The sequence below is a fragment of the Telopea speciosissima genome, chromosome 9 (assembly GCF_018873765.1).
Source record: "Telopea speciosissima isolate NSW1024214 ecotype Mountain lineage chromosome 9, Tspe_v1, whole genome shotgun sequence".
NCBI classification, from domain to species: domain Eukaryota; kingdom Viridiplantae; phylum Streptophyta; class Magnoliopsida; order Proteales; family Proteaceae; genus Telopea; species Telopea speciosissima.
The window spans coordinates 62,205,159-62,231,956 of NC_057924.1; the positions used below are offsets into that span (position 1 = coordinate 62,205,159).

General features: G+C 39.7%; 1 protein-coding gene across 3 annotated transcripts in view; it reads right to left on the reverse strand.

Annotated features, from left to right (window-relative positions):
* LOC122639928 (ATP-dependent zinc metalloprotease FTSH 12, chloroplastic) overlaps nt 1-19,398 on the reverse strand; it is a 66,411-nt gene extending 47,013 nt beyond the window's left edge. The window contains exons 1-9 of one of the 3 annotated variants that reach the window (XM_043832978.1): nt 18,853-19,398; nt 15,311-15,495; nt 14,612-14,838; nt 12,646-12,923; nt 12,236-12,313; nt 11,896-12,138; nt 11,648-11,788; nt 11,254-11,421; nt 1,310-1,422 (exon numbers count right to left, since the gene is read on the reverse strand). In XM_043832978.1, the coding sequence (XP_043688913.1) occupies nt 1,310-1,422; nt 11,254-11,421; nt 11,648-11,788; nt 11,896-12,138; nt 12,236-12,313; nt 12,646-12,923; nt 14,612-14,838; nt 15,311-15,495; nt 18,853-19,275 (1,856 nt within the window). In that variant the 5' untranslated portion in view covers nt 19,276-19,398. The remainder of the gene's footprint in view (nt 1-1,309; nt 1,423-11,253; nt 11,422-11,647; nt 11,789-11,895; nt 12,139-12,235; nt 12,314-12,645; nt 12,924-14,611; nt 14,839-15,310; nt 15,496-18,852) is intronic. The other 2 variants (XM_043832977.1, XM_043832976.1) reach the window with 2 other exon arrangements.
* Nucleotides 19,399-26,798: the final 7,400 nt, after the last annotated feature.

Genomic DNA, 26,798 nt, shown 5'->3' on the forward strand with positions numbered 1-26,798 from the left:
TCAACATGGGTGCTTTATATTCCATCCATCTAGTAAAACAATCTGGCAGGATCTAATGAATGGATGGGACTGATTTGAGAATCCGAAGATACCTTTTTAGAGGACACTAGCTTCAGCTATATGACACAAGATATTGTATGTATATAATAGTTAAAGATGGTAGTTGGATCAGACAAAAATAAACATGGGTCCAAGCCTTACATGTGGTGAGCCCATGGGAAGTTCAGATTCAGCTTCACCATGGGTGCTTTATATCCCTCCATCTACCTTTTCTGATATATTACATCCTCATTGAAACAACCCAGTCTTGCTCTAGCTCTTGCCCCGAGTCCATTGCAGGCTGGATCAGTTGGGGCCAGGCTAGCCAAAACCAGTAGAGGATCCAGCACAGTTCCATAGCCATCACCAATCACCACAGAAGGCTAGCTCATAAAAAGAAACCTCACTTAGCTCAACCAATAGACACCAGTTTGATGTCCATTTGATGTAGGACTAAAAGCATTCAGTAATTAAGCCTTCAAAGAGAGCTTTTCTTTTCTTTTGGGGACAAGCATTCCACTATGAGATAGTATCTTTATAATTTCTTTTATTGCGCCTCAGTTTGTTCCCTTCATTGTGGTGCTAATTTGTATATTGGCAGGTCTGCATCCTAGCTATTACTATAAATCTATAATCTACTATAATAAACTTTCTTATTCATCAAAAAAGTTTAAGCCTTCAAAACTAACATTATTAACCTCATAAAATATAAATAACACAATGAATAATTTTCATAAAAGCTCACTATTACACTAATATCTTACAAAACTTATGAGTTTAGCATCAAGTCTAGTAACTACAAAATCAATATCAAAGCCACATCAAATGATGCAATACAGTGCTGCCAGCAACTGTGCTACAAATGCAAGCCTCTTGGCCTGGTTTATCATACGCAGGCTGGATATGGGGGGACTAGGTGCACCAACCTCAGCCATAAGCAGGTGAAACAAAAAAAAATCATTAGCATACTATGGCCATGCATTCATGCAACTTATAACCCCCCCCCCTCTTATGATGTGAGCAATAAGTCTCAGATTCCCCCACCCTCAAAATGTGTAGCACTGCCGATTAGACTTGTATTGAACATTGCTTTACAACTGACTAGCTGTGTTTATATTTTCAAGTCTGTCCACACCTTTGACCATGGTCAATCATATCAGAACTTATAAGCACTGGATCTGAATGATCCAATCCTAGGGAAGACTAGTCATTTACCAACTGAAAACTACAGAAATTTGAACAAGAACTAGGGAAATGAGAAAGAACGTACTCTCCATCAAGCTGCGAAATCAAAGCCTCAAATGTTGCTCGCCTCCGGGGATCCTTTCTTGCATGCCTTCCAGCAATAGCATCGATTTCATCTATAAATATAAAGGAAGGAGCCTGGAAATAGTATAGCCACATGATTTTCAAAAAAGACAAATGTTGTGACCTTTAAACTTTAGAATGGAAAGTCTAATACACATCATCCAATTTAAACCTAGTCCTGATGCAGGTTTATCATCAAATTGGGCTTCTTTCCTTAGAAATAAGTCTAGGGTTGAGTTATGGACATGTTGGGCCTTTGGTCTCATGGGCTTTCAATGTAATAGGTCACTTTTATGGGCCTAAACTAAGGGTAATTAGGTTGCTTACGGGATTAGTTATTTTAGTTCCATACTTAGTTTTATTTTGGTGTTTTTATTCATAAATTGATCAACCAATGGTTCAATTTAAGTGATTTTAATAGTTTTCTTTTTAGTGTTTAGTGGGGCTGGATTAGGACTCTGTTTTGAGTCTATTTCAGTTTCCTAGTCTGTTTAAGTTACCTAAAGGTTAAGGATTGGGTTAGGCCTTTCCTTTTTAGTGTAGGAGTCTATTTTTGAGTCTTTTATATAAGGTTGTAAGGGGGGCAAGTATGGAACACGAATTTTGAGAATGAAAAAGCTTTTTGCTGCTCTCTTCCATTGAAGATTTGTCTTGTGTTTGATCAAGGCTAGTGGGATTGGTGTTTGATCCAATCGACACCTTGCGGTGGGAAGCCTGGGTGGTTCACTGGTGGGATAGGTGTTTGATCCAGTAAACACCTTGCAGTGTGAAGCCCGGATGGTTCTTTTGAAGCTCTACATTCAAGTTCAAGTTCAAGATCTGATTTTTATTCAAGTTCAAGTTCAAAGATTCAGTTTTTATTCAAGTTCCTCCATCAACAAGCTGCTGCCAATAATTTTCTGCCATTACAAGTAAGTTGGAAGCATCTCCATCCCCATCCTTCGTCTTCTAATCCTCTAAACCACCAAACCCTATCATCCCCTCCATCACTGGACAACATTCCCATAATCTAAATTCTGCCCAGACCTAACCAGCCAGCAAAATCCCTCCTTTTTTAGATCAAACTCTCCACCCCTGCCCTTATAGTACTCGATCCAAACCCTAGCCCCATCCTCCCACTCTAAACCCTAGATTCCCTTATTTTACTCTTTCTAAAAACCCGAAACCCTAACTAATGTAGCTCTAGATAGGGTGAAGCTCTACTAGAGGCCAGGTAAACAATAGAGTTCTGAAGCAGTCTGCTAATTGGGCAGATTTGACTAATTAGAGTCAAAATTAGGGTTTGGGTGAAGGGGATGAGAGGTTGTGATAGATGATAAAAGAGGGCAGGTAATTAGAAGGCTAATGGTATAGGTTAGGTTGAATTCTGATGTGTTTTGAAATTCTGGAATTTCTAGGGTTAGGGTTTTGGGTTTTGGGGAACTATGGAATTTAGGGTTGAAAGTGAGGTTTTGGGGCAGGGCTTTGGATCGAATGTAGGGGACAGTTAGGGGGTGACTCGACCTTGGTTTGGTTCAGTTTTGATGGTGGGAAGTAGGTGATCTGATATTTGGAGTTTTAGGGCTTAATGGGGAATGAAGGGGATTAGGGTTTTAACTGTTGGAATGGGCTGTAACTGAGATCAAGTGGAGGGAGGTGTTTAATGGGGTTGTGGCTGTAATATGGGCTGAATCTAATGGAAGAATAAGGCTGTGAAGGGATTTTAGGGTTTAAAGGAGTTAGGGTTTTATGGGAATCGATTATGGGAGGTTGGAAGAAGAAGAAGAAGATGAAGGAATTCTGTAGAGAATTAAAATTAACTCACTGATTAGAACTCCTTCAAAGACAGCAGCAGCTTGAAGATAATCTGAAGAAGAACCTCCCGATCTACAAGATGCACGAAGTCACTGGAGTCCACCAGCCCTTCAACCTTGATATGACTCACAAGGGGGAGTCTTGATATGACTCACAAGACGGTCTCTGAAGAGAGCAACAGCAGCAGCAATGGCCAGCAGCAAAAGATCGAGTTTTTTTTAAAGTTAATTGGTGGGGGAGCCTCTCCCACGATATTCTATAAATAATATGGCTTAGGCCAAATCATAATACAAGTCTACTTCCTCCTTCAGAACCGTGGAGGTTATAATATGAAATTAAACAACTTAAAATAGAAAAACCTAATTGTGGAAAGACCTAATTGTCCCTCCCACTTAAAGACACTTTAAAACACTTAAAACAACTAAGATTCTTCATCAACCAATAGGATATAAGATCATACAAGCCATTCACCAAAAAAAAAAGATCCTACTAGCCAATCAAAATTAATCATTTAAACTAGACCAATTGAACCAATTGGATGCAACCAATTTTGAACCTGTTCAATTAACAACTTAAAAATAAAACAAAGTATAGAACTGAAATAGGCTAAAGTATAAACTATACTAAGACTCCTACTATAACCCTAGGCTTAGGGTGGCTTCTTCAATTCAAGGAGGCTTCGATCTACATCACTAACCCTAACGTGCTGCCTATTCAAGTTTATACACTTCCGCTCATCAAACCATCTCAAGACCTTCACTAATAGACTTCTTACACCTGCCTAGCATAACCAACACATCAAACCCTAACCCTAATTTGACCTAAAACCCTATTTTGACCTATCCGAATTACTAGTTCATATCAGATCCTGGTGTACTGGCTCCTAGTTGGTCTCATACCAATCTAGGACTACATTAAGTCCTTACTATGCACTTCAACAATAATTTTTAACATCACTTTAAAAATATAAGTTACTGAAAATTCAGAAGTTACAACAGGGAAACAATAGATGAGGGCAAAGAGAAAAGTGTCCAATTCCCTATGTGTAGAGACCATAGTTGTCATGGCGTCGCCATATCGTCGCCATGGAGCAGCCATGGCGTCCTGGCGCTGGAGGTCTATGCATATCGACCTACGCCATGGCGTCCTGTCTCTCTTTCCCTCTTCGATTTCTTCTTCCTACCTCTCTTTCCCTCTTCGATTTCTTCTTCTTTAATTTTTTGTTTCTTCCCCAACCTTAGACCCACTCCCTGCTTCCCAAAATCTCCTATTTTAGCCTTGGTTTAGTAACCCGCAACTAAGACATCCGCCAGATCTGATTTCAGATCTCACCATCCGGTTGCCAGTAGAATTTTGGGGCTATTTCTCATTGGGATCGGCAAACCTTGGTGCTGCGATTTTGTTCCAGAAATTGCAGGGAGAATCATCTTCATAAGAAGGAGTTTCCTCTGCTGGAACTACTCCAGTTCACCGCCTCTCTCCCTCCTTTCTATCGTGTTTTTGCAAGGTTGAAGAAGACATTAAGTCTTTAAAATTGCAAGTAAGGACAACTTATATTATTTATATAAAACCCCTTATATTCTCTATTGCTATTCTATTTAACCCATTCAGTTTTCTTTTTAACTCCACTAAATTACAGTTCTGCCACTCCTTTACAACTTCAGATTAATTACAATTCTGCCATTGCTCTAATAAATCTTGATTTATCTACTAGTTTGCCATTCAACTTTGCCATTCAACTTTAGATTTAATTACAATTCTGCCATGGTCGACATGATCGCCATGGCGGGTGACGTGTCGATATATCGATCAGACACCCCTCCACCAACTTGGATCGCCATGACGCCGTGACAACTATGGTGGAGACCATAGGATTTTGGAAGGAATGGGCAGCTTCTATGAAGGAATTTTTCAGTGTTCCAGCTTCCAGCTTTGATGAGAATTATCCTAATTAATCATACTTGGGAGCATTACTATTTTCCTTGCCCCCTTAGTAAATTTATACTCTTTGCTTTTTTTGCTGTACAATCTGGAAACAGCCTCTCTGCGAAAGCAGGGGTAAGGCTGCGTAAATTATGACCCTCCCCAGACCTCGCAGTGGCAAGAGCCTCGTGCACTGGGTACGCCCTTGCTTTTTTGCTGTACAAATGTTCTCTGTTTTCCTTTTTCGAGTGAATCCTCTGGCTTACCAAAGAGAGAAAACAAAACAATAAGAACCCCCCAAATTCAGGGGGAAGAAGAAGAAAAGGCCATCCTACAGTACATAGGGCTAACCTTCCTCCAAGGGGGAAGAGGGGAGAGGAGAAGAGGGAAGACCCCAGGAAGCAGCAATGTGTCTATTCCTTAGGGTGTTTACAAATGGGGGGGGGGGGGGGGAGGGGGAAGGGAGACGGGATTTAGAAATGACATCCAAATGGATGGAATCCCAAATCTGATTGAAAGACCTAGATTTGGTCGACCATCTTCTAATGTTGTGCTCCATCCAAATATGTGAAACAGTTGCTTCAAAAGCCAGCAGCCCAATTCATTCAGTAACCCAATTCCACTCTCTTTGAAAGGGAAGAGCCCTTCTTCTTCTAGGCCAGCATTTGATAAGAATTCTAGACCAAATAGTTGAGGAGAAAGCGCATCCACAAATGATCAATAGATTCCATTCCATTCCAACAAAGGCAGCAAGCTGGAGAGACGTTGAGGTGTTGATAAATGAGGAAAGAGACTGAGTTGGAAGGCTATTTGTAAAGGTGCGCCAAACGCAAAAACTATGTCTAGGGATGTGACCTTTGAACCAAACAGCCTTAAACCAAGCAATATTAGGGGCTCTGATTCTTATGAGATTCCAAGCTGATTTGGAGCTGAAGGTACCTGAGGACGAAGGATTCCAGGTAACCAAGTCTCCAGTACTTGAAGTCCTTCTGATCAGAGGAGGGAGAGAATTCCATATGAAAGCTAGCTACTGAGAAGGAGGAGGAGACCAAGTTCCCGAATAGATAATGTCTGCAACTGATGATAATCTATGAAGACCAGACCTATAAATGTCTCTTGAGGACACAAGAGGGAGCACGATGCCTAGGGGATGCCAATGGTCAAGCCACAGACTGGTGGAGGATCCGTCAACAATCTTAGAAGTAACAGCCTCTATGGCTAAACTCCTATATTTGAGGATGTTCTTCTAGACCCAAGAAGCATCCGGATTGCTGGAGACAGTCCAAATAGAATCTCTATGAAGGAACCTTGAATAAATCCAATCAACCCATATACTTTTCCTCTTGACTGCAATTTTCCAAATTAGCTTTAAAATCCTAGCCAAATTGACTTCTTTGATTCTTTTTAACCCAAGGTCCCCTTCTTTCTTAGGCAAACAAACTGAGGACCAACTGATAGGATGGAGGAAATGAGAAGTTTCTGTACCTTTCCAGAGGAATCCAGCCATGAGAACTTCGATAGCCTTGATGATGGAATGAGGAAGAGCGAAGGTGCCGGACCAATAGATGTAGGAGGATTGCATAACTGAATGGATCAGCTCAAGGCGGCCAGCATAGGAAAGAAGTTTTTCTTTCCAAAGCTGTAACTTCTTGCGGAGGAGCTCAACGATTGGGATGCAATGATGAGCCGAAAGCCTTGCAGGGATAAGAGGGAGACCTAAGTACTTCACAGGAAGCTGCCCTCAAGAGAACCCAATTTTCTGTTGGAAGGAGGAGCTTAAGGTGCTCATCGATACCAGCCACAAACAAAAGGGATTTTTGCGGATTGATCTTGAGGCCCAACAACTTTTCAAAGAGTGCTAAGCAGCCCATAGTAGTCTCAATCGATCCCAAGTCAGCTTTGGAGAAAATCATCAAATCATCGGCAAATGCAAGGTGAGTGATACTAAGATGCTTGCATTTAGTCATAGGGGTAATCAGGCGCTGGTCAGTTTTGCATTGGATCTCTCTAGAAAGAACTTCCAAAGCAAGGGTAAACATTAAAGGGGAAAAGGGACAGCCTTGTCTAATTCCAATCGAGGAAGAGAAGAACCCAGCTGGGCTACCGTTGATCAGAACCAAGAATTGAGGAGTGGAAATGCGGTGGTAGACCCAGTTAACAAATATTGGAGGGAACCCCATCATATTCATGACCTTGATAATGAAATCCCATTTTATAGAGTCCAAGGCTTTGTGCAGGTCAATCTTCAGAAGAAGAATAGAAGGATGGTTCTTTCTGTCAAATCCACGAACAAGTTCATTGCAAAGAAGGATATTATCTGAGGTGCTCCTTCCTGCAACAAAAGCTGATTGGTTGGAGCTTACCAAAGAGTCAATTACCACCTTTATCCTATTAGCCAGGATCTTGGCGATAAACTTGTAGAGCAGGTTGCATAAGGCAATGGGTCTGAAATCAGACATTTTAGAGGCCCCATCTTTTTTGGGGATGAGACAACGGAATGTCTGATTGATTCCTTTGATTTGAGATGGGTTGAAGAAGAAGCTCTGAACAGCTTTGACAAGATCCCCTTTGATAATGTCCCAGCAGGATGTGAAGAAGCCCATACTAAATCCATCCGGGCCCAGAGCTTTGTTATCCTTATGAAAGCGGACAGCTGCCAAAATTTCATCTTCTAATGGAATCCTTCGAAGAGCCTCAATGTAGGACAGTAGGAGGAATCAGTAAATTTGTTGAGGAGACCATTAGGGATGGGATCAGCTGGAGTTATGGAGTTAGGCCGATACTACTGCTTAAAAAAACTAACTGCCTCAGATTTGATTCCTTGAACTGAAGTAATGGAGCTTCCATCTTGGGAGATGAGCTGCAAAATAGCATTTGCATTGTGCCGAGCTTTTAAAGATCTATGGAAGTATGCAGTGTTGGAATCTCCAAAGTTTAACCATTTCTCACGGGCTTTCTGCCTTAAGAAACTCTCTTCTTGGGCAATGAGAGAAGAGAGAAGAGGAGCTGTTTGCTTTTCTTCTTCAGCAAGGGCCCTATTGAGGGGGTCCGATTGGAGCCTGATTTGAATGCCCGAGAGGTTTGTCCTGCAGTTAGAAACCAGAGAGGAAACATTGCCAAAACAATCTCTATTCCAAACTTTGAGAGCCTCTGACATTCCTGAGCTTTTTAGCAAAGGCTAGGAGAGGAGAGGAAGCTGAATAAACTGGCTTGTCCCAAGCTGATTGGACAAGGGGGGGGAAGGAGTTGTGAGAGGTCCACATGTCGAAAATTTAAAAGGTTTAGGGCCAAAGGATATATGAGGTTGGATGAGCAGAGAGATGGAGCTATGATCAAAGATACCTTGGGTTGGAAAGGTGGCATTAGAAGAAGGGAATGCAGATAGCCAAGCTTCATTTACTAAAAATCTGTCCAGTTTACAGGTGATCCTAGAGGGACCACATCTCCTATTGTGCCAATTATAAGTCAGCCCAGTCCAACGAAGATCAGCCATGCTGATATCTTCCAAGCACTCATTGAAGGCACCAACAGCGGTAGAATCAATCTCATCTCCTCCCTGTTTTTCAAGACTAGAACGGACTACGTTGAAGTCTCCCCCAATGCCCCAAGGAGTTTGATCCACTTGATTTGCTATAAGACGGAGGTCAGTCCACAAAACAATGCGATCAGATGCACAGTTGGAGGCATAAATGGTTGACTCATTCAATATAAGTCAGAATTTAAGCAATCTTGGATTTGTTGGAAAGCTAAATCTGATTTGGTGTGCGTGAATGCTGTCAAAATGGCTCTGATTGAAAATAATATTTTAAACATCAAAACAAATGAATATTTTACTACACTTTTGGTTTTTGGCAATGTTTTAGCATATTAAGATTTATAGAATTTATAGATTTGAGAAAATACCTAGCATTAGAAAGTTGAAAATTTCACCTATCATCGAAAATCCAGTTTTTCTTGAACTGGGGGGTTGACTTTTTATCCTTTTGGAATTTGATTTTTTAACTATTTTTATTGGATTCAAATAGGGAAAATTGCTTATTTATGAACAATATCTTAAGTTAATGAAATACAAAACATTTACTTAAATAAGTGTCTGTCTTGCCTACTGTGATTTTCAATACATTGTGCGTACACTAGTAAACCTGGGTCAAAAACCACAAATACCATTTTGAGTGGTCTTTTGTGAAAATAGTTCATGTATTGTGTTTAGAATGTTAAAAATATGTTGTATACAAAAAATCAGATTAAAAAAAACATTTCTGGGCCTCGAAACCACCAGCTCGAGTTGGCTAGGAAAAAATCACAGGTTTCGACCATATCTCGGTTTCTGACTGGTCGAAACCTGAGTTTTAGAACCTTGTCCATAACTGTCCATCTATAAGCCCCATCATCACCTTGTCTGAGATATCCCAATCTAGGGAAGGGCTCACCAAGATTTTAAGAAGATGTAGCCGACACATATGGCTGGGATGGATACCCAAAGATACTGTCGACAAAGGATGACCCAACACCTAACCCATCCCCATATCCATATGTAGCAGAAGATGTATCATGGCCACTTCCATATCCAAATGAATCGGTTCTCTCAAAGGATGGTCCACCAGCATAACCACTATACGGTCCATACCCAACATATGATGCTGATCTGACACTCTCAAAGCCACTATCATGATATTGTGCTTGACTAGGGGTCTCTGCTATGAAGGATGGCGCGCGCCAATGTGCAAATCCTCTAGTCTCCCCAAACTCATGGCTTCCATAGTGCCAAACAAGCTCGATATATCCATCCCAGATGCCTTATCAGGGATGATGCAGCTTGTAGATGCACAAAACAGCGAAGCAGCGCGAAGAAATCCAAAGATTTGAGCCAAAATGGGACACCCTGTGTTGAAACTTGCGAAAACGGAAGGAAACTGTTGAAACTTGCACCGAAACCCACAAGAAATGCCAAGTTTCGATCAAAACCTGTGATTTATAAAGCCCGATTCAAATGGTTCAACCGGGTTTCGACCGAAACCGAGACATCTCAGTTGAAACAAGTGGAAACCTGTCAAAACCTATCAAAACAGGTGAATTTACAAAATACCAGTCCATCTTGTCTCGGTTTCGCAAGAAACCGAGATGTTTTTCTATGACTCACGTATAGCTACGACATACATGGCTCTCTACACGTGGACAAATAACTTAGGGAGGACAACAATGGACTTGGGCTCTAATACCATGCTAGAGGGTCCAACCCAAAACCTTAAGGAATTAGGTGGAGATAGCTCCTCAAGTTTATGAAGGCACCAAGGACCGAACTTAACCGATGTGGGACTATACCTCTACAACTCCCAACATCTCAACACAAACAAAGTTGTGCTTAGGTCTTCTTTTCCATTGTGACAAATTGTTTTAATATATAGCATATTCTTGTCGTAGGTAGTTGTTCACCTTGTCCCCCTAGGGTTCATACTCCACCATTCTTTCTAATTAAATTTCAGTTATTCAAAAGAGAGTGAGAGAGAGAGAGATTGAACATAAACTTTTACCACTAAGGCCATTTTGTTTCACCAAAAAAAAAAACCATTTTGTTAACTTTTATAAATTAACCAAACATCATATGATTGGATAGATGTTTCATTAAGGAAAGAATTAAGACGAATTAGTTATCAAACCTTCTAGGTACTCTAGCTCAAGAAAACGAAGTTCAAGAGAGATACTTTAAAATTACGAAGGCAGTTTACTCAACCCTCTCTTTCTTTCCAAAATTATTTGTTGTTAAACTTAAACAAGAAACAAACACCATAAGGAGAACCTTTGCAGATGACTGACCATAGTTCAAAAACTCGCTGAAATGTCGAAAATTTCGGTTATTTTGACGAGGCCAAGAAGAAATAACAGGTGAATTAATGAATTGGCACTGTTTCAGTCAAAATGTTGGTCATTTCAGTAAATTTCAATCATTTTGGTCATGTCTACATTGTAGGCAAAAATGCACTGTTTCAGCAAAAAATTTAGTCATTTTGGCCATTTGCCCCCTGAAATGGCCAACCGAAACTCACAGAAAAAAATACGACGTTTCAGCAAAATTTCGGTCATTTTGTTCAGGCCAAAACAAGTACGAAACATGAGTTTTCGAACTATGTGATGGACATGTTACTCGGATGACAGACTGCTTTTGCAAACAAAGCATAAGAGAATGCTTACATTTCTCCTTGCAATAGAGAAGATCTCATTAATCCTCGCTGCACCACTTTTTTCACTATCTGTGAATTCTGCACCAGAAGCAAAAACAAAAGGCATACCACTTTCCTTTGCAAGTGTCCGTGCAAAAAGTGTCTTCCCTGTTCCAGGAGGTCCAGACAGAAGCACACCCTGTCAAGCATGTAAATATAAAACAGTTTTAATTAGATTTCATGGATCAAATTATACCTCAGCTCCAAGAATCCAATTCTATATAGCTTGAGACTATCATAGTTGTCACGGCGGCTAGGCGACTCAAGGCATTGGAGAGGGTCCAAAATCAAGGCGACCAAGGCGTCCAAGGAACCCGCCTAGGCGCCCAAAGCAAGCCTCAACAACTATAGACTATAGGACTTACCCGAACAAACTGCACTTGTTTCTCATAGTACTGCATGGGGTTTCGCATGTAAATCATCAACTCATCCAGAAGGTCCCAAACGTCACCTCCTAGCACTACTTCTTTATACATGGATTTTGTTTCTACAGCATCTCCCACTGGCTGGACATGTATAACAAAATGAGATAAACTAACTAGATCTACTATTTCTTTTTCTTAAGCAGATTTACAATAAGCGAAGCTATTCCAACAGGGAACCAAGGTCTTACCAAGATAAAGTTTTCGGCATAAGCCATATCAAAAAGTTGGTTATATTTCTTGTATAGATAGCGGTTTGATGTGATGTGTAGAAGCATCACAGATTCTCTTATGAACCACAGAATCAATAGTCCAGGAACCAATGCCACCACAACACGGAGGAAGTAATGAATTTGCCGCTTCTGAAGGAGATCCACTTCAACTCCAGAACTTGTTATGATCTCAAACAAGTAAGGATCAAGAGGAATATCGACCTGCAAAATACATTCAGCGTCAATTATCCATGGTTTAGAAGGGAAATTGAGGAGATACCTTGGCTTAAACTTGAGATGAATGAGTTGTTATGCTTACAACATATTCTAAAGGGAATCCTTCTTTCATAGTTATATATAGTTTCTTCAAGTCCTCTGAAAAGACAACTGCAGCGACCTGCTCAGAAATAACTGGTACATGTAAATTTCTTACTTTGATCCACCGATGGACAGGTAAGAATAAAATATCAAAGAATGCAATCATATTCATAGACTTGTGTCTACATGTAAAACAGATGCTTTCATGCATTTGAATATATAAACAAAAGGCTAAACTAAATATTGCTTGACCAAATAAATTATAATGAAATTAATCCAAACATTTCCACATATTTTGTTTCATTCTGGTTGTGAGAGAGGCAAGTAAGTTATGTGGAGCCGAGCAAATAGATAGACACTAGTTCAGACAAAAGAACTGACAATGGTCAGAGAGTTGTAAAATGGTTTTACCTCAGAACAATCAAGTTTATGAAGAAAGTAAGTGTACGGAAGCTTTGGACGGTAGCGCCACCATCTCTTAGAAATCCAGAGTGCCCTACCACCTTGAGCATCAGCTATCTTTTCCACCACATCTTTCCGAAGGCTCTTCTCAACCTCTTGCATGTCAAAATCAACTACATACTTAGAATTCATAGTATCTAATTGCTCAGTTAACTTCTCCTTTCCAAGAACTTCCTTCCATTTTTTAAGCCTTTCACGCCATGTATCTCTACTTTCTTGATCTTCCTCTGTCAAGAAGCAGAACAGAACAGGCAGTAATTAGACAGCAGAATTTTAAAGTTAGCATGATTCCTTGAGCAATGAAATTGAGTTCAGCTAGATGACAGTAATCTGTCTAGGTGGAGAACTACAATAATGTAAACAAAATCAAACATCATAAATTCAAGAAATTTGTCATGAATCATATAAACAAATCTTCACATGTCACACAATTCCAGGAAGTTTTAAGAAAATTTGTCAACTTGAGAAAGGAGCACCATCCAGAAGATGCAAATGAGAACAGTACAATCAACTACCATGCTACGAGTAACACACCTATGAAGGCATCGATGCACCCATCCAATAGTCAAAGCAAGAATCATATGGCAGAGCTGCTTTTGCTGCTGGCCAGGATTAAATTTTGAGAGCAACAAAAAATTAGCAGATTACTGTACTCTCCAATGAAAACAGCAACATCAACTGCTTTTATAGGTCATTAGACATTGCAAGTTCCATCATTCAGATACCCAAGAACTCAAGAATCAAGCAAAATTACAGGCCTGAAAGAGTACATTCATGATGGAACTGAGAGGTAAAGAAGGTCTCCTTATGCGGTGGAGGTTCGGAGAGCTATTATGAACCACTTGGCTGATTTTCCAAAACAGGTCAGGTTCAGGGTGAGAGGATGAGAGAAGAATCCATGTTTGGGAGGATAAGCAGTTGGAGGAAGAACGTAAGAAGGATTCATGTCCCACATTATATAATATGGCTATTGACAAGGATATCAAAAATCACGATGGGTTTTCAGCTCCAGATGGCATTATTGCCTAGAATCTGCTTTCTAGGGAATTGGATGAAGGGAATCAATTGCTTGAAATGCTTTATAAAATGAAAGTGTCTCCGTTGAATGCTGATTATAAGGTTTGGACATTTTCCTCGTAATATCCTTTATCTGTCCATTCATATTCTGAGATTATGATGATTTGTATCCATCCATTCATATTCTGATATTATTGTGGCTAATTTGGAATGGTGCATTATTATTTTTCATTTTTGGGGCTTACCTGCTCCTATGAAAGTGGTGATTTCTGTTTGGAACATCTTCAGTCAAGTAGTTTAAGCTGGCTAAAAGATGTGTTCTTTGTAAGGTGTTCTTTGTAAGGAGGAATCTTCAAAGCACCTCTTTGTATAATAATTACGATACTCGTAGAGAAAGAATCGCAATAAATGCAAAGGAGGAGGCATCTTATACCCAGATGTGAAGGGCTTGCACAAAGATTTCCGGATGAATTGGGTGGGGTATTAGTTTATCTATAGCAGCTAGGATCCGGACTTATTTCTTCTGTTCATTTTGAGTTGATTTGGTGACTCCAAGAGATGGGACTGCTATCTTCCACTGAACGTGGAATTAGATCTGGGAAAAGGGAAGGATCCTTTGGAAAATGGTGCCTCATGCAGTTACTTGTGCAATTTGGCTGGAAGCCTGGAAAGAAAACCTAAGGATATTTGAGAGTAAATATCACAATTCCAATTTTTTATGTATGCAGATTGGGACATCCTTGATGGAGTGGGCACCCTCCTGTAAGGAGTTTTTTAGTATTCCAGTTTCTAGTCTTGGGGACAAGTGACAGAATCTTGTTTAGGGAAAACAAGTTCTTGTTGTTCCCCCTCATTTGTACATTTTCTTTGACATAAACTAACCAAGATCCATACTAACCTGAAACACCTAAGCCTTCTTTCAGCTTCTTCTTTTCCTCTTCATTAAATCTCATGTCATCATCAATGATTTGCTTTACGTTTTTTTCAGGAGGTTCTGGATCATCATCCCATGCATCTTCCCCAACATAAGAACTGTCATGAATAAGCACCCCATCTGGTCCTTCAATGAACTTCTTCATCTTCAGGCCTTTGGGCATTGTCTTCCTCCATATACCCTTCTTAAACCTGCCACATAACAAAGCTAAGAGTCAAAATTTTAGACCATATCATCCCAATGTAACAAGACTACAACAAGCAGAAGGTTATCCCATTAGAAAATAACACTTGGCAGACCCTATGAACTTTTGCTATCAACTTGCATTCTATCTAAAGTTGACATTAATCTATGAACTGACGAAAACAGCAGAAGCTCAACATGGATACTGATATAGTCAACATATGCTTATTAAGAGAATAGAAAAGCAAGCTTTTTGTGTGTGTAATAGGAATAAAAAGCTAATGTTGCATAGCTTTAAACAAGGAAATTCCATTTTGTGACATTTGGTGGCATTGAATAATGCGTACATGTAGTCTTCAGAAGCAGGATATAGGTCACAGGCCAAGACTTTTTTTTCCGAGCAATATACCCCTGGTTTCCCTATTTAGAATGAAAAAGAATTGAATCATGTCTTCCTTGCATATGAGAAAGTGTACTTACTTCTTAATGTTACCAGGAGATGGCTCGGGAATCAAAGCTTCCATATATGCCTCAGTCAACACCTTGCTTTCACGAAGAAGACGATTGGTTTTTAAAGCAACATATATCCTTTGACATGAAATTATCATAATAAAAGCATAGATAATCAACACACCAATTCGTTTAGGCTCCCAATCCCTGAATTCCTGACAATGACAAAAGGCCATATAATTGTCCGTAGATAAGAATTATGTAAGACCAACAAAAAAAACCATAAGAATTACATGCATGAGTCAATATCAAGCCTTCAGAATAACTAAGGTGCTTCATAAATTGCAAGCATGAAACTGAAAAAAGTACTAAATACAAAAAATATGCAGTTCTCGAGAAAGCTAAGTGAATCTAAGAAAATCAGCTGGTGCAACTTCATAGAGCATTTATTTTCTTTAAAATACAGAGTTTGCACAATCTGATTGTTTGCAAATTCATCTTTAAATCTCCTTTTCTTTCGGTTCATTGAATGACCAATTTATTGATAAAGAACTGAAGCAATAGTATAAGTGTATAACCCAGTAACGGAGTCAATGCATACAGCAACCCAAGGCAACATTCGCTAAAACAAGAAAAGGAAACAACTTCAGCTACAATAGCACACTGCAATAATAGAATTATAACAAATCCTCAGCCTGACCATTCTTTGGAGTAAGTTGGCCTGTATATAGGTGGAAGCGGATATGAATCCCATTCCTTAGGACTAAGAAATGTAATTGGGTTGGGATTTTAAGAAGTGCAACTCAGGATGGACAGTGGACAGCGAGATATACAGGCCTAAATTTGATCTAAATCAGGCCAGGCATCCTATTCAAAATTCATCAATTGCCCAACCGACCCGTAATGTTTATGCGGATTTGTTTCTTAGTGACCATGTACTCTTCTCTTGTTAATCTATCTTATCCGCAGTATTCTACTTCAGAGGCAAGACTACCAAAATATCCCTCCTGAATGCTTAGTACAAAGTATCCCTCCTGAATGACTAATAGTGCAAAATACAGTTTAACAGTTCAGCGCAAATTGAGTAAGATTAATTCACAGCCAAAGCTCTCCAGGATCTCATCTAGATAAGGCCTTTTTACAGATACGGATCCTAGATCCTAGGATCCGTATCTAATATTGCTACCAAACATACCAACTTGGTCAGGACTGTAATCCAAGCTAATTCTCCCCGAGGATTGTGGAGTCCAGGATAAACTTCCAAAACATGCCTCTTGTTTTGCTAAATCATCTGCGAACTTGTTTGCTGATATTGGCAACCATTGGATGATTGGAATGAGGAGCCCCAAGGGAGCAAATGTCTATGTGCCTATTATGTGAGGAAATCTCCTTCCACTCAATTCCAAGTCAAGCAATGAAAGACGCTGAGTCTCCTCCTTCTTGAATGTGATAGAATCCTTCCTTGATCACATAGTTTAATTGTACTTTGTAAGCAAAGAATGTCCATCCTCTGCTCTAACCACTCCAGCAATCCCCAAGGAGGCTGAGTTCACCGATGAACTTTGTTCACCACTCGACTTCACTTAGCCTTTGACAAGTGCAAGGATTGGGGATGGGGATGCAAAAAATAGCTGCAAACTTAACTGTCCTCTTTTCCTTCAGCTCCATCATTATGGTCCCAAATACGTTCTGTCGGCTTGGTTCAAGAAGTTAAAAACCTCCCATTGATTCCAGTAAGTTTACCTCAAAATCCTTACATAATCCAGAACATTGTTATTGTTTATTTTATGGTGGCATGGCCATAACCAGCTAATGTAAATGTGTGATAAAAACTGCCAAAAGCAACTTAATACTTCTGTTTGAGATAAACCAACATAAATCATTTACTCTTTCACTAGAGTAGCCAAATGTCATTACAAATAACTTCTCATCCAGTTGCGGACCAGTCATACTGTCAGTCTGATCACGGCATAATCATTTAAGAAAGCAACCATTCAGGAACAAATGGAACATAATGCCAAGCTACCTAAAAAATAGAACAAGCTGTTACAACACCAAGAATCAGTAAATTACATGCAGTTCTTACTTATCTGCAATATCTTGCCTAGATGCAATGTACATTATGGTTGTTAGATGTGCCTGTCTGTCCCCTGCCCAGGGCCCACTGCTCAATAACTCTTTACATCATTTTGTCACCTCAGAAATCTTAGAAAGACCAGTCCACATACATTAATCTTTTATCATTCACAAGCATGCTTGACTCCAATATAGATGATGATACGTCTTCTATGGTTTCTCCTCAGAACAATGGCGTGAAAGGCAATCATGGCCCCAACATCACAGAATTTAACCCAATAACCAGTACACACTTGAAACAATCAGCTCAACGCAAGGTTTTAAAACTTGGACGCAGGCATTAGATCGGTCTCCATCGATTTCGATTCAATTCAGATTGGAATCAGCCAGAATCGGCCAGACTGGAGGAAAATGGAATAGCAGAGGAGGGTAGACCTCTTTAGATCTTAGATATTCGAAGAAAGAATATAACAACCAGAGATTTATATTTTCTTACCTTTTAAACCGATCCATTTTTTGTTGTACAGAATTGGCAGAAATTGGAATCATTCTCCATGGAATCTGACCTGAATCGGGCATTCCGCCTATTCCAATCTGATTTTTGAAACCACAGATACCTCAACACAAGAGAGAGCACTTCTGCTCTTAAACCAAAATGTTGTAATCCTTTACTTTGAATGACTTCAACAAAAACATGATTGTTGGTGTCAATTAGCGCGGCATCACCATCTTTCCACCACTCTCGCATCATATTTACCTGAAAATTGATGCATTCTTTGCATGGTCCCAAATAGGTAGTTTCAGTTTGTACATTTCAAGCTTTTAATGTTGCAACATCATGTGTTTATCATTTTAAATGTAGCTGGGTCAATAAGTTATCAATGCAAATTGAATACTTTTAGCAATATAATGTTCATGAAAACAATGCAGAAGTCCTGCCCTAGCACAAGGATGTGAAATTCATGAAGAATTGAAATTCTGGTCTTCCAGACAAACTAAGTTTTCCTCTCTTTCGTGGTAGGTCAATAGGATAAACCCGTCTGAGAGTATCACTACAGCAAAAGTCCAAAGGAAGCAGTCGAAAAGGGGATTGTCTGCAGTCCTCTTATGATATCATCTATAAATAAGAAATGTGGAATGTTCCTTAATCCTTGGGATTCTTAACTGAATTAAATTCTCCACTTTGATAGAAAAGGAGTAAGACATTCGACAAAACACTGTGCAAAAACATAGAGAAAATTAAATGAAAATGTTTTTCGTCAAAAGAAGTAAAATTTATTAAAAAGTATCGTCTGTTAAAGCTGGCCAAATGATCATCTCACAAGTTATTATTATCTAATCCAACACAATCAGTAACAGGAGAGTCCAGCAGTCAAACAATAATAATCCCCACTGAACTCTTACTGACCCGTTCTTACAAACTGCTCTCACATATTCACCCATGATCAATAACTGAAACACCGAAAAAGTCTTGAAATGAAGGATTGAGAGAGTACCTTCCAACGCTCCCACTTATTCCAGTCAACGAACTCGGGGATCCATTCGGACCTGAACCGATCAAATACAGCCTCACCCTTCTTGGACGTGTCCCGAACCTTACCCAAAAAGCGAACCACCTCAACATTGGTTTCTTCGAAATCAAACCCTGTCTCTTTCTTCACAAATTCTCCAAAATTTGTCAAAAACCGCTCAGAGCCGCGGCGAATGGCGTGTGAAACGCTGAACCATGAGAAATCCTCCGACCCATTTCCATTGCTGGAAGCTGAAACTCGAAAAAGCGGTTTTAGGCGGCAATGCCTCGTTCGGTGTCTCGAATGTAGTGGCAGTGGCTTCAAAATCAAGAAATTTGAAGGATTTTGGTTGATAAAAGTGGCAGGAAAGATTAGAGGATTAGGTCTGCAATGGAGTTTCAGTCCCATTCGAGTACAACTGTGAAGATTAGAGGGAAGGAATGAAATCTGAAACCTATCAAGGATTTCTTCTCAGCTGCTGAAGCTTCTGCAGCTGTTTCTCTGAGTAATTGGCGAGGAGTTCCAATTTTTCACTTTTATCCGTTAGGGGTTAGGGGTTAAGAGTCGGTTACACGTCACTAGACGTAGTGACGTTCCGGATATAGCACAACTCCAAGGGCCGGAGGCCCACAAGCCACAGCCCACGTAGCAACTGACGAACGAGAATACGGCCCACCCCAATATGTTGAATCCTGGTCATACATTCATGCATTTACTTAGGTTCTGTTTGCCAGTTCTACTATACCTTTACTGGCATTAATATTTTAATCCATTAATTAATCTATTTTTTCCCTTTCTTTGTAAACTCAGACTTCTAGCTTTAAATGAAATGATACTATTGTTTACCATGAAGACTAATTAAAACTTGGGAGAGGATTCTCTGAACAAGTGGTATAGATTAGCACAATTCGCGAAGCTTGGCTGAAGTATCTTAGATCTCATCCACAAGAGTTGTCAAGGTAGAAGGGGCTATTGTTAATTTGTTACCACTCTTGTTTATCCTTCTTCGAGGGTTTTAAGAATTGGGAATCAAATCGGTGAAATTCAGAATCGGCCATGATCGATCCTGATTTCGATCGATTTGAGACAGCTCATTCACACTCAAAAACCCTAGAATTTTCTTATTTTTGGATCTGAAGACCGATTCTAGGGTTCTTAAGGACCAATTCCAATCCGAGCTATTGTTAATTTGTTACCACTCTTGTTTATCCTTCTTCCAGGGTTTTAAGAATTGGGAATTGAATCGGTGAAATTCAGAATCGGCTATGATCGATCCTGATTTCTATCAATTTGAGACAGCTCATTCACACTCAAAAACTCTAGAATTTTTTTGTTTTTGGATCTGAAGACCGATTCTAGGGTTCTTGAGGACCGATTCCAATCCGATCTAGATCGGAATCATCACTAATCGATTCCATCACCGATTCTACATTTTAAAACCCTGCTTTCTTCACACAATCCACATAGTGAGAGAAAGATAGCTCTACTAATGTTATAAACCCATAATTGTATTGATGGCGGGGGGAGACTTGAAGGGAAGGGATGGCAATGAAGCAGCTGGGATCATGGGTGGAGTTGTTGCAAGAATATTGCGGTGGTTTTCGGTGGTGGTGGTGGTCACACTAGAAGATGACCGGTGAGAGAGGGAGAGGCAGAGGGAGATTCAAGTAGAGAAGGCGAGGTTGCAAGGGGTCTCCATCAGGTTTGCAGGAGTTGGGTAGAGAAATAGAAAAAAGATTATTGTTTTTCTTTACTAATTTTTTTTAAATACTATCTCAATTTGATCCTCAGCCAATCTAAAAAACGTGGATCGATAGGAAAAGGGGATGATCGTCAATCCCAACTATTTCTTGCTTAATTGAATCGAAATCGACTAAGGCAGATTGGGTCCCAATTTCAAATATATACTTGAGAACCCCGACCACAAATTACCACTACTATTATTCATAAGGTTTCAATTAGGTAGATGACGCAAAAGCAACACCAATTTGGTTGGAATATAAATTTTCAATCAAAATCAATGTCGGTGTTTAGAAATGGGGAAGCCATGGTAGAGTGGGTTAATTAAGCAACAAGTTGTTTTTTTTTTTTTTTTTTTTTTTGGGTAGGAACCAAGTATGTTTTTTCAGATCTTATACATTCCGCCACATTTCCGGAGAGATTAATAGCATGATTGACTCTCTGGCTACGAGGGCGTTGTTAATATGTAGGACTTCATGGCCCCTATCCATTCCATACTTGTCTGGTCTTTGTAAGTCAAATATTATGCCATGATCACGCATCAATAATTAGATATTTTCTTACCCCCCTCCCCCAAAAAAACAAGAGTGGGTTCGTTAAAATGTGCTGGAGGTGGGCTATGAAACTCTAATTTGGCATGCAAGATGAAAGGGTGGGGTTGTTTTTGGCTTTAGTATTGCTTAGTGGTCATGGTTTTGGACCAAATGAAGATACTTGCAATGAGGAATATTAAGCTCTTTATTTCTTTTAATATTTTTTTATCATCTGAAAACAACTACAAGAAAGCAACAAGTCTGAGATATATGGCTGATATGCATAAGTAGAGACAACAAACCATGAAGAGACCCCAAGGGGTCAGCTTAGTTGGCAAAAGACCAACTCTTCAAATAAGAGGTCATTAGTTCAAACCACCTTGGGGCCTATCCCCATCCCCTAATTCCCCCCCCCCCCCCCCATCCCCTCCCCTCCCCCCGCTATTATACAAGCTCCTAATCCCAAAAACAAAAAAAAAACCATGAAAGAGAACATTTAAGATGGAAAACTACTCTGTGTGAGAGTAAAGAACTAAAGATTATGGGACTCCGAGAATCTTCACTCTCAAACCCCTTGACAAAATAAGGATAACCAAATAGTTATTCTGAATGATTAAGTTCACCGAATCATGGTAACCAAATAATTAATTTATTTATTGATACAATTCAAAAGGAACTCTATTACGCCCCTATTCCAGACAAGGAATATAATATCATATAAGGGTGACTAGGACGACACGTGTCATCCTACTAAATCGTCCGGATCACTGACACAGTGTCCCAACGCACAGTCATAACCAATATTCACACAATATAATATTAGAATGCGAAAAAAAAAAGGAATATTACATTCCAAGGATCAGTAGTATTGCGGAAGCGTATAAATCGAATAGTTACAAGACGTTCAAAGGCTAGATGATAAATACAGTAATTAGTTACATTTCCAATGACCATCTAATAACTATCAAAATTGTATAACAGTAAATATTTCAACATAGGCCTTAGCCCCAAAAGTAAATCAAAAAGGGATCAAGTCCCGAATATCCTCACGGCCCGTAGGCACAATCATCGCAAGGACACCCGTTGCCATGTTCCTCAAACACGGCCTCCGGCTCCTCCTCACCAATCTCATCGTATCCCGAGGGCTGAACTCCAAGTCCCGCGAGATATCCGTCACCTGCATCATAATCTAAAAAGTGTGCGCACGAGGGGGTTAGCTCCACTGAGCCAGTGAGGGGATGGGGATGCACAAACACGCAATTCACATAGTCCAATGATGCATGCACATGTTAAGTCCATTTTTCCACCTAACAACAACTAAGTCAATGGCATATGCTACTGTGACAACTCGGGAGACACTGTGGGTCACTTAACTTATCGCCACAATGAAACATCAATTGTCACGTGGGACCTACGCCGATCGAAGCCTCCAAGACCACTCAGTGGCGGACCCCGATAACCAATACTACCATGTGGCCTCTCCCACCTCCACGAATTCGTTGTCTGATTACCCAACACCTAAACCCCTGTTGGTAAGGGTCGTAGCATAAGGGTGTGAAATCCTAGCCACAAATATACTACATGCAAGTCCTATCGTCCCGAGAGGTAATCCGGGCGCATCAACTTTTCATCTGGTTTAGTGCCCGATTACCAGCACGGCACGGCGCATACAGTTCAACATGGCATTCAACATAATTTTTTCATAAATGTATATAGTATTCGGGGTTCCGGCACCGGTACCCACCGGCACCGAGACCCATCCAAGTACAACATCTCCAATCACATTATAACAATCATATATAAAAGTATGCAATATGCGCAAACATGCTTAATAATTATAATGATTACATAATATATAATGCAATAATAATATCAAGCCCAAACAACCAAATCCACTCACAATGTATATGCCAAGCACCAAGATTATAAGTTGTCGCCTCGATCAAGCAATAAGCCACAAGATTGATATATTAACCTAAACAAAGAGTAAAATAAGGTTAAACGAGCGAAGGGAAAGGATCCCCAAAAGGTCTCCCATAATCACTTAAGTATAAGGTTTCAGAAACAGAGTGGTTGCAGGAGTGGTTTCATGCCCAAATTCTGCAACCACATGTAAATCCTAGGAAACCAGGGGTTAAGGACAGTTTCAGTCAAGGTCGGTTGCAGATGTGGTTTCTCAGAAAAATGAAACCGCCCATAAATCCGAGCTTCCCAGGGGCCTTCTCAGGGAGGTAATTTCAGGGTGGTTTCTTGCAGGTCTGAAACCATATGTAAATCCTCACATCTGCAGGTCCAAAATCCGAAGGATCCCCCTCCAAGGGCTCCATTTTCAAGTGGTTTTAAAGCATAAGAACATCTAGGAAACTCCATCCTAAGCTCATTAGGGTCCTAAGACCTCTCTAGGTCCATTCAATCACAATAGGTTCAAGAGAAGGAACCGAGAAGAACCTAACCTAAAGCATAATAGGGTCCAACCTTAAATCTCTCAATTGGAAATGCGAACCCTTACATTAGAGCTCATAATGGAGTGAAATAACTCCACCATAGCTTAGGCTTTAAGGCTCCATCGACTTCTTAGGTTCCAAGAGAGCTCTAGGTCAATCTCTCCCATTACCCAACCTCTTTTCAAATCCGAAATAGAAGAAGGAAGAAGCTTCAATAGCTTACCTACCCCCAAGATGAGAGAGCTCCACGATTTATGGCTCCAAGAGATGGGGTCTCCACCTTCCACCAAGCTTCTCCACCTTCCTCCTCCTCTTTCTCTCCTCTTTCTCTCCTCCACGGTTTAGGGTAGATGAGAATGATGAAGGAGAAGTAAATGTTCTCTCTCTCCCTCTTGGACTTATTTATAATAAATGGGTATTTGGGTACCTTTAGTCAAATGGGTCATGAGGCTTAATGGGTCGACCCATTAGTTCTATATGGGTAAGTGAATGGAATAACCCATCATTGTGTCAATAGGTTAAATGGGCCCTTAGTGAAATGGGACATACTAGTTAAATGGCTTCTTAAGTTAAATGGGTCTGTCCACAACTTAAATTAGGGAAAAGCCCACTTTAAGATGGGTTCATATGAGATGGGTATAAGTCCCCAATGTACTTCCCAAAGGTAAGTGGGACCCGAACTTAAAATATTCCCTTCTCTCATGAATTAGCTCGAGCGGTTCAGGCCTGGACCCGCACTTCGAGGTCACCAAGAAAAGAATAAATAACAAATCTTGAGGGCTAGAACTTACTTTTCCCCTGCCATGGTTTATCACCCATGACCCCGAATAGCTTCGCCACGGCAATGCCAAGATCATCACTGAACGAATTATCCAACTGAGGTGACGGTCCAGGATGCTCTCTCCTAAACTCCTCGCTTCCTGGGCTGGTACTTGGAGGATAGTCAACGAAGTCGCCGTCAACGAACTTTCCCCACTGACGGTTGAGGAATCTTTCCTCCACAGACAAACCCGTACTGTGGTCAACGATTTTGTAGTTAGGTTTGACCATCATGGAGAACAGGTCACCAGCATACATGGCAGCGGTATCTACACGTCACGAGAAGAAATAATATTTAATTATATCCCGGGGTACGGGTATAACAAACTCAATCAATGAAATCATATCCATAGATGAATTATGAGTCTACACAATTACGCAACCAAACACATCCTTAAGAATCTCCATTGTTTTCAAATAATAATGGGAATACAACCTATGAATAATTTGAAAAAAGTTTTCAAAAATGATTAGGGTTGTCTTTGAGAATTGATTAAGACCAATCCTAAATAGATACTTGTGGAGATGTCATATCTGTTGATTCGGTCAATTTTCTCTCCAATTGTCCTAAGTCCTTAGCACATAATGAGCTAGACCAAAACTAACCAATGATCTATCCAGTCCTTAAAATCAAAATTGGGATTAATTAATTACTGGTCAGTCAATTTTCGGTTCCTTATTGATTTCAGTTATCTGTTCATTATCGGATACCGATATATAAAAATTAGGGCAAGAAATTGATGTATGGTTGTGTAGATCTTATACCAGCATGGGGGTCAATGAGAGCACACACAGGTGCATCTGCTTGGATGGAATTTTTTTATTTCACTGGAGTTGGACAGTCATTTTGCGTGCTCCTGTGCCTGAGTATAGGAACCACATGGCCAATCAGCTTTTTTTTCCTAAAAAATAATATAACTAATACATAAACTTCAAATAGTACCTTAAGTTGAGTTCTTATATAAATATAGCATAAGTTTTTATTTTTGGTAGTTACAATCAATTAGAACCCTATGATTAAGTATATAAATAAAGGGTGCATCTTCTTATCACCAAAATGGTGAACTGAGAAGTTGTAACATTCTTTTGATTGTTTCTTGTTTTATTTCCAAAAGTTATTCAATGTAAGGATAAAGAAAAGAATTTTCATGCTGCAATGTAGGGGAGCATTTCCCACACAACATCATTGGGGGCACAAGGAACACTTTTATCAACAAAGGACCTACATGGTTAGAGAGGGAAGAGACTCTGAGAGGGCATAGAAAATTGATATTGTAGGGATCTTTTTTATTTTTATGAAAATATAATGCTAAAATTAAATAGTTAGATTAGGAGACAATTCATAGAGGCATTTTTATGACCTTGGCCTATAAATCGGCCTTTTGTTATCCTCGAAATATCTTTCAAACCATGACCAATGCTATAGTTGGTCCTATAAATGTGACTAGATATCATGAAGTAGTAAAATGATGATATCGATGATGATGTGCAGCATCCGTCCGTCATAAAGCTATAAAAAGTAATAAATTCTATATGTAGGTTACTCCCTTAAAAATATTGGGATAAAATTGAGCAAAAAGATTCTAATTAAAGAAAAAGTAAAAATATATATATATATATATTTGGACCAATTTATAATGAATAGATGGGGTTGCTCCCTCCTAGACAATAGGATAAAGTTGAACCGAAAGATTCTAATTAAAGAAAAAGGGAAAAAACACTTTGCTTAGTTGTGCACCCCTATGCTCCATACAAGGAGATTGTAAAATGACTACCCCACCCTATGTTTGATCTTTAGGCGTGTTCTCATTCTGCAGGGCCGCATGAGCAAACAACATTCTCTCTCCCAAAGAAAAATTATGAGGCCATGACATTTCTTTACAATCTACTCTAAATGTCTATGAATTGGCGACTAATCAATAAAGTACATGAACTTATTGTCCCACCCGAATAAGAGAGACTACTCCTAATATTCACATTAAGTGGTGATTCAACATAGATTCTACAACATGAAACCAAATCAATTTTAAAGCAGTTTTTTGATAATGGAACCAACCAACAAAAAACATTAATGTTACAAAAACTAATGCATAAATTGTTGTTCCATAGAATCACAATTCACAAGTCATTCTAAATGCTTGCAGCATGCCAAATCGGATGCAGAAACAAAAAACCATAGGAGGCCACATCACCTTTCAACGATTTTTGACACACTATTGGTCAAACCACATGAGCATATGGGCCCAACGTGAGCAGCATCGCTTAGCCATGCTTCATAACTGGAAAAATAAGTAGCATGTAATGAGCGAAGTGGGCACTAAACACTTTTCAAGAAGAAACTCCTCCAGATTACTAATATGATTATCAAGATTGTGAGCATCGGCATATAGGTTCT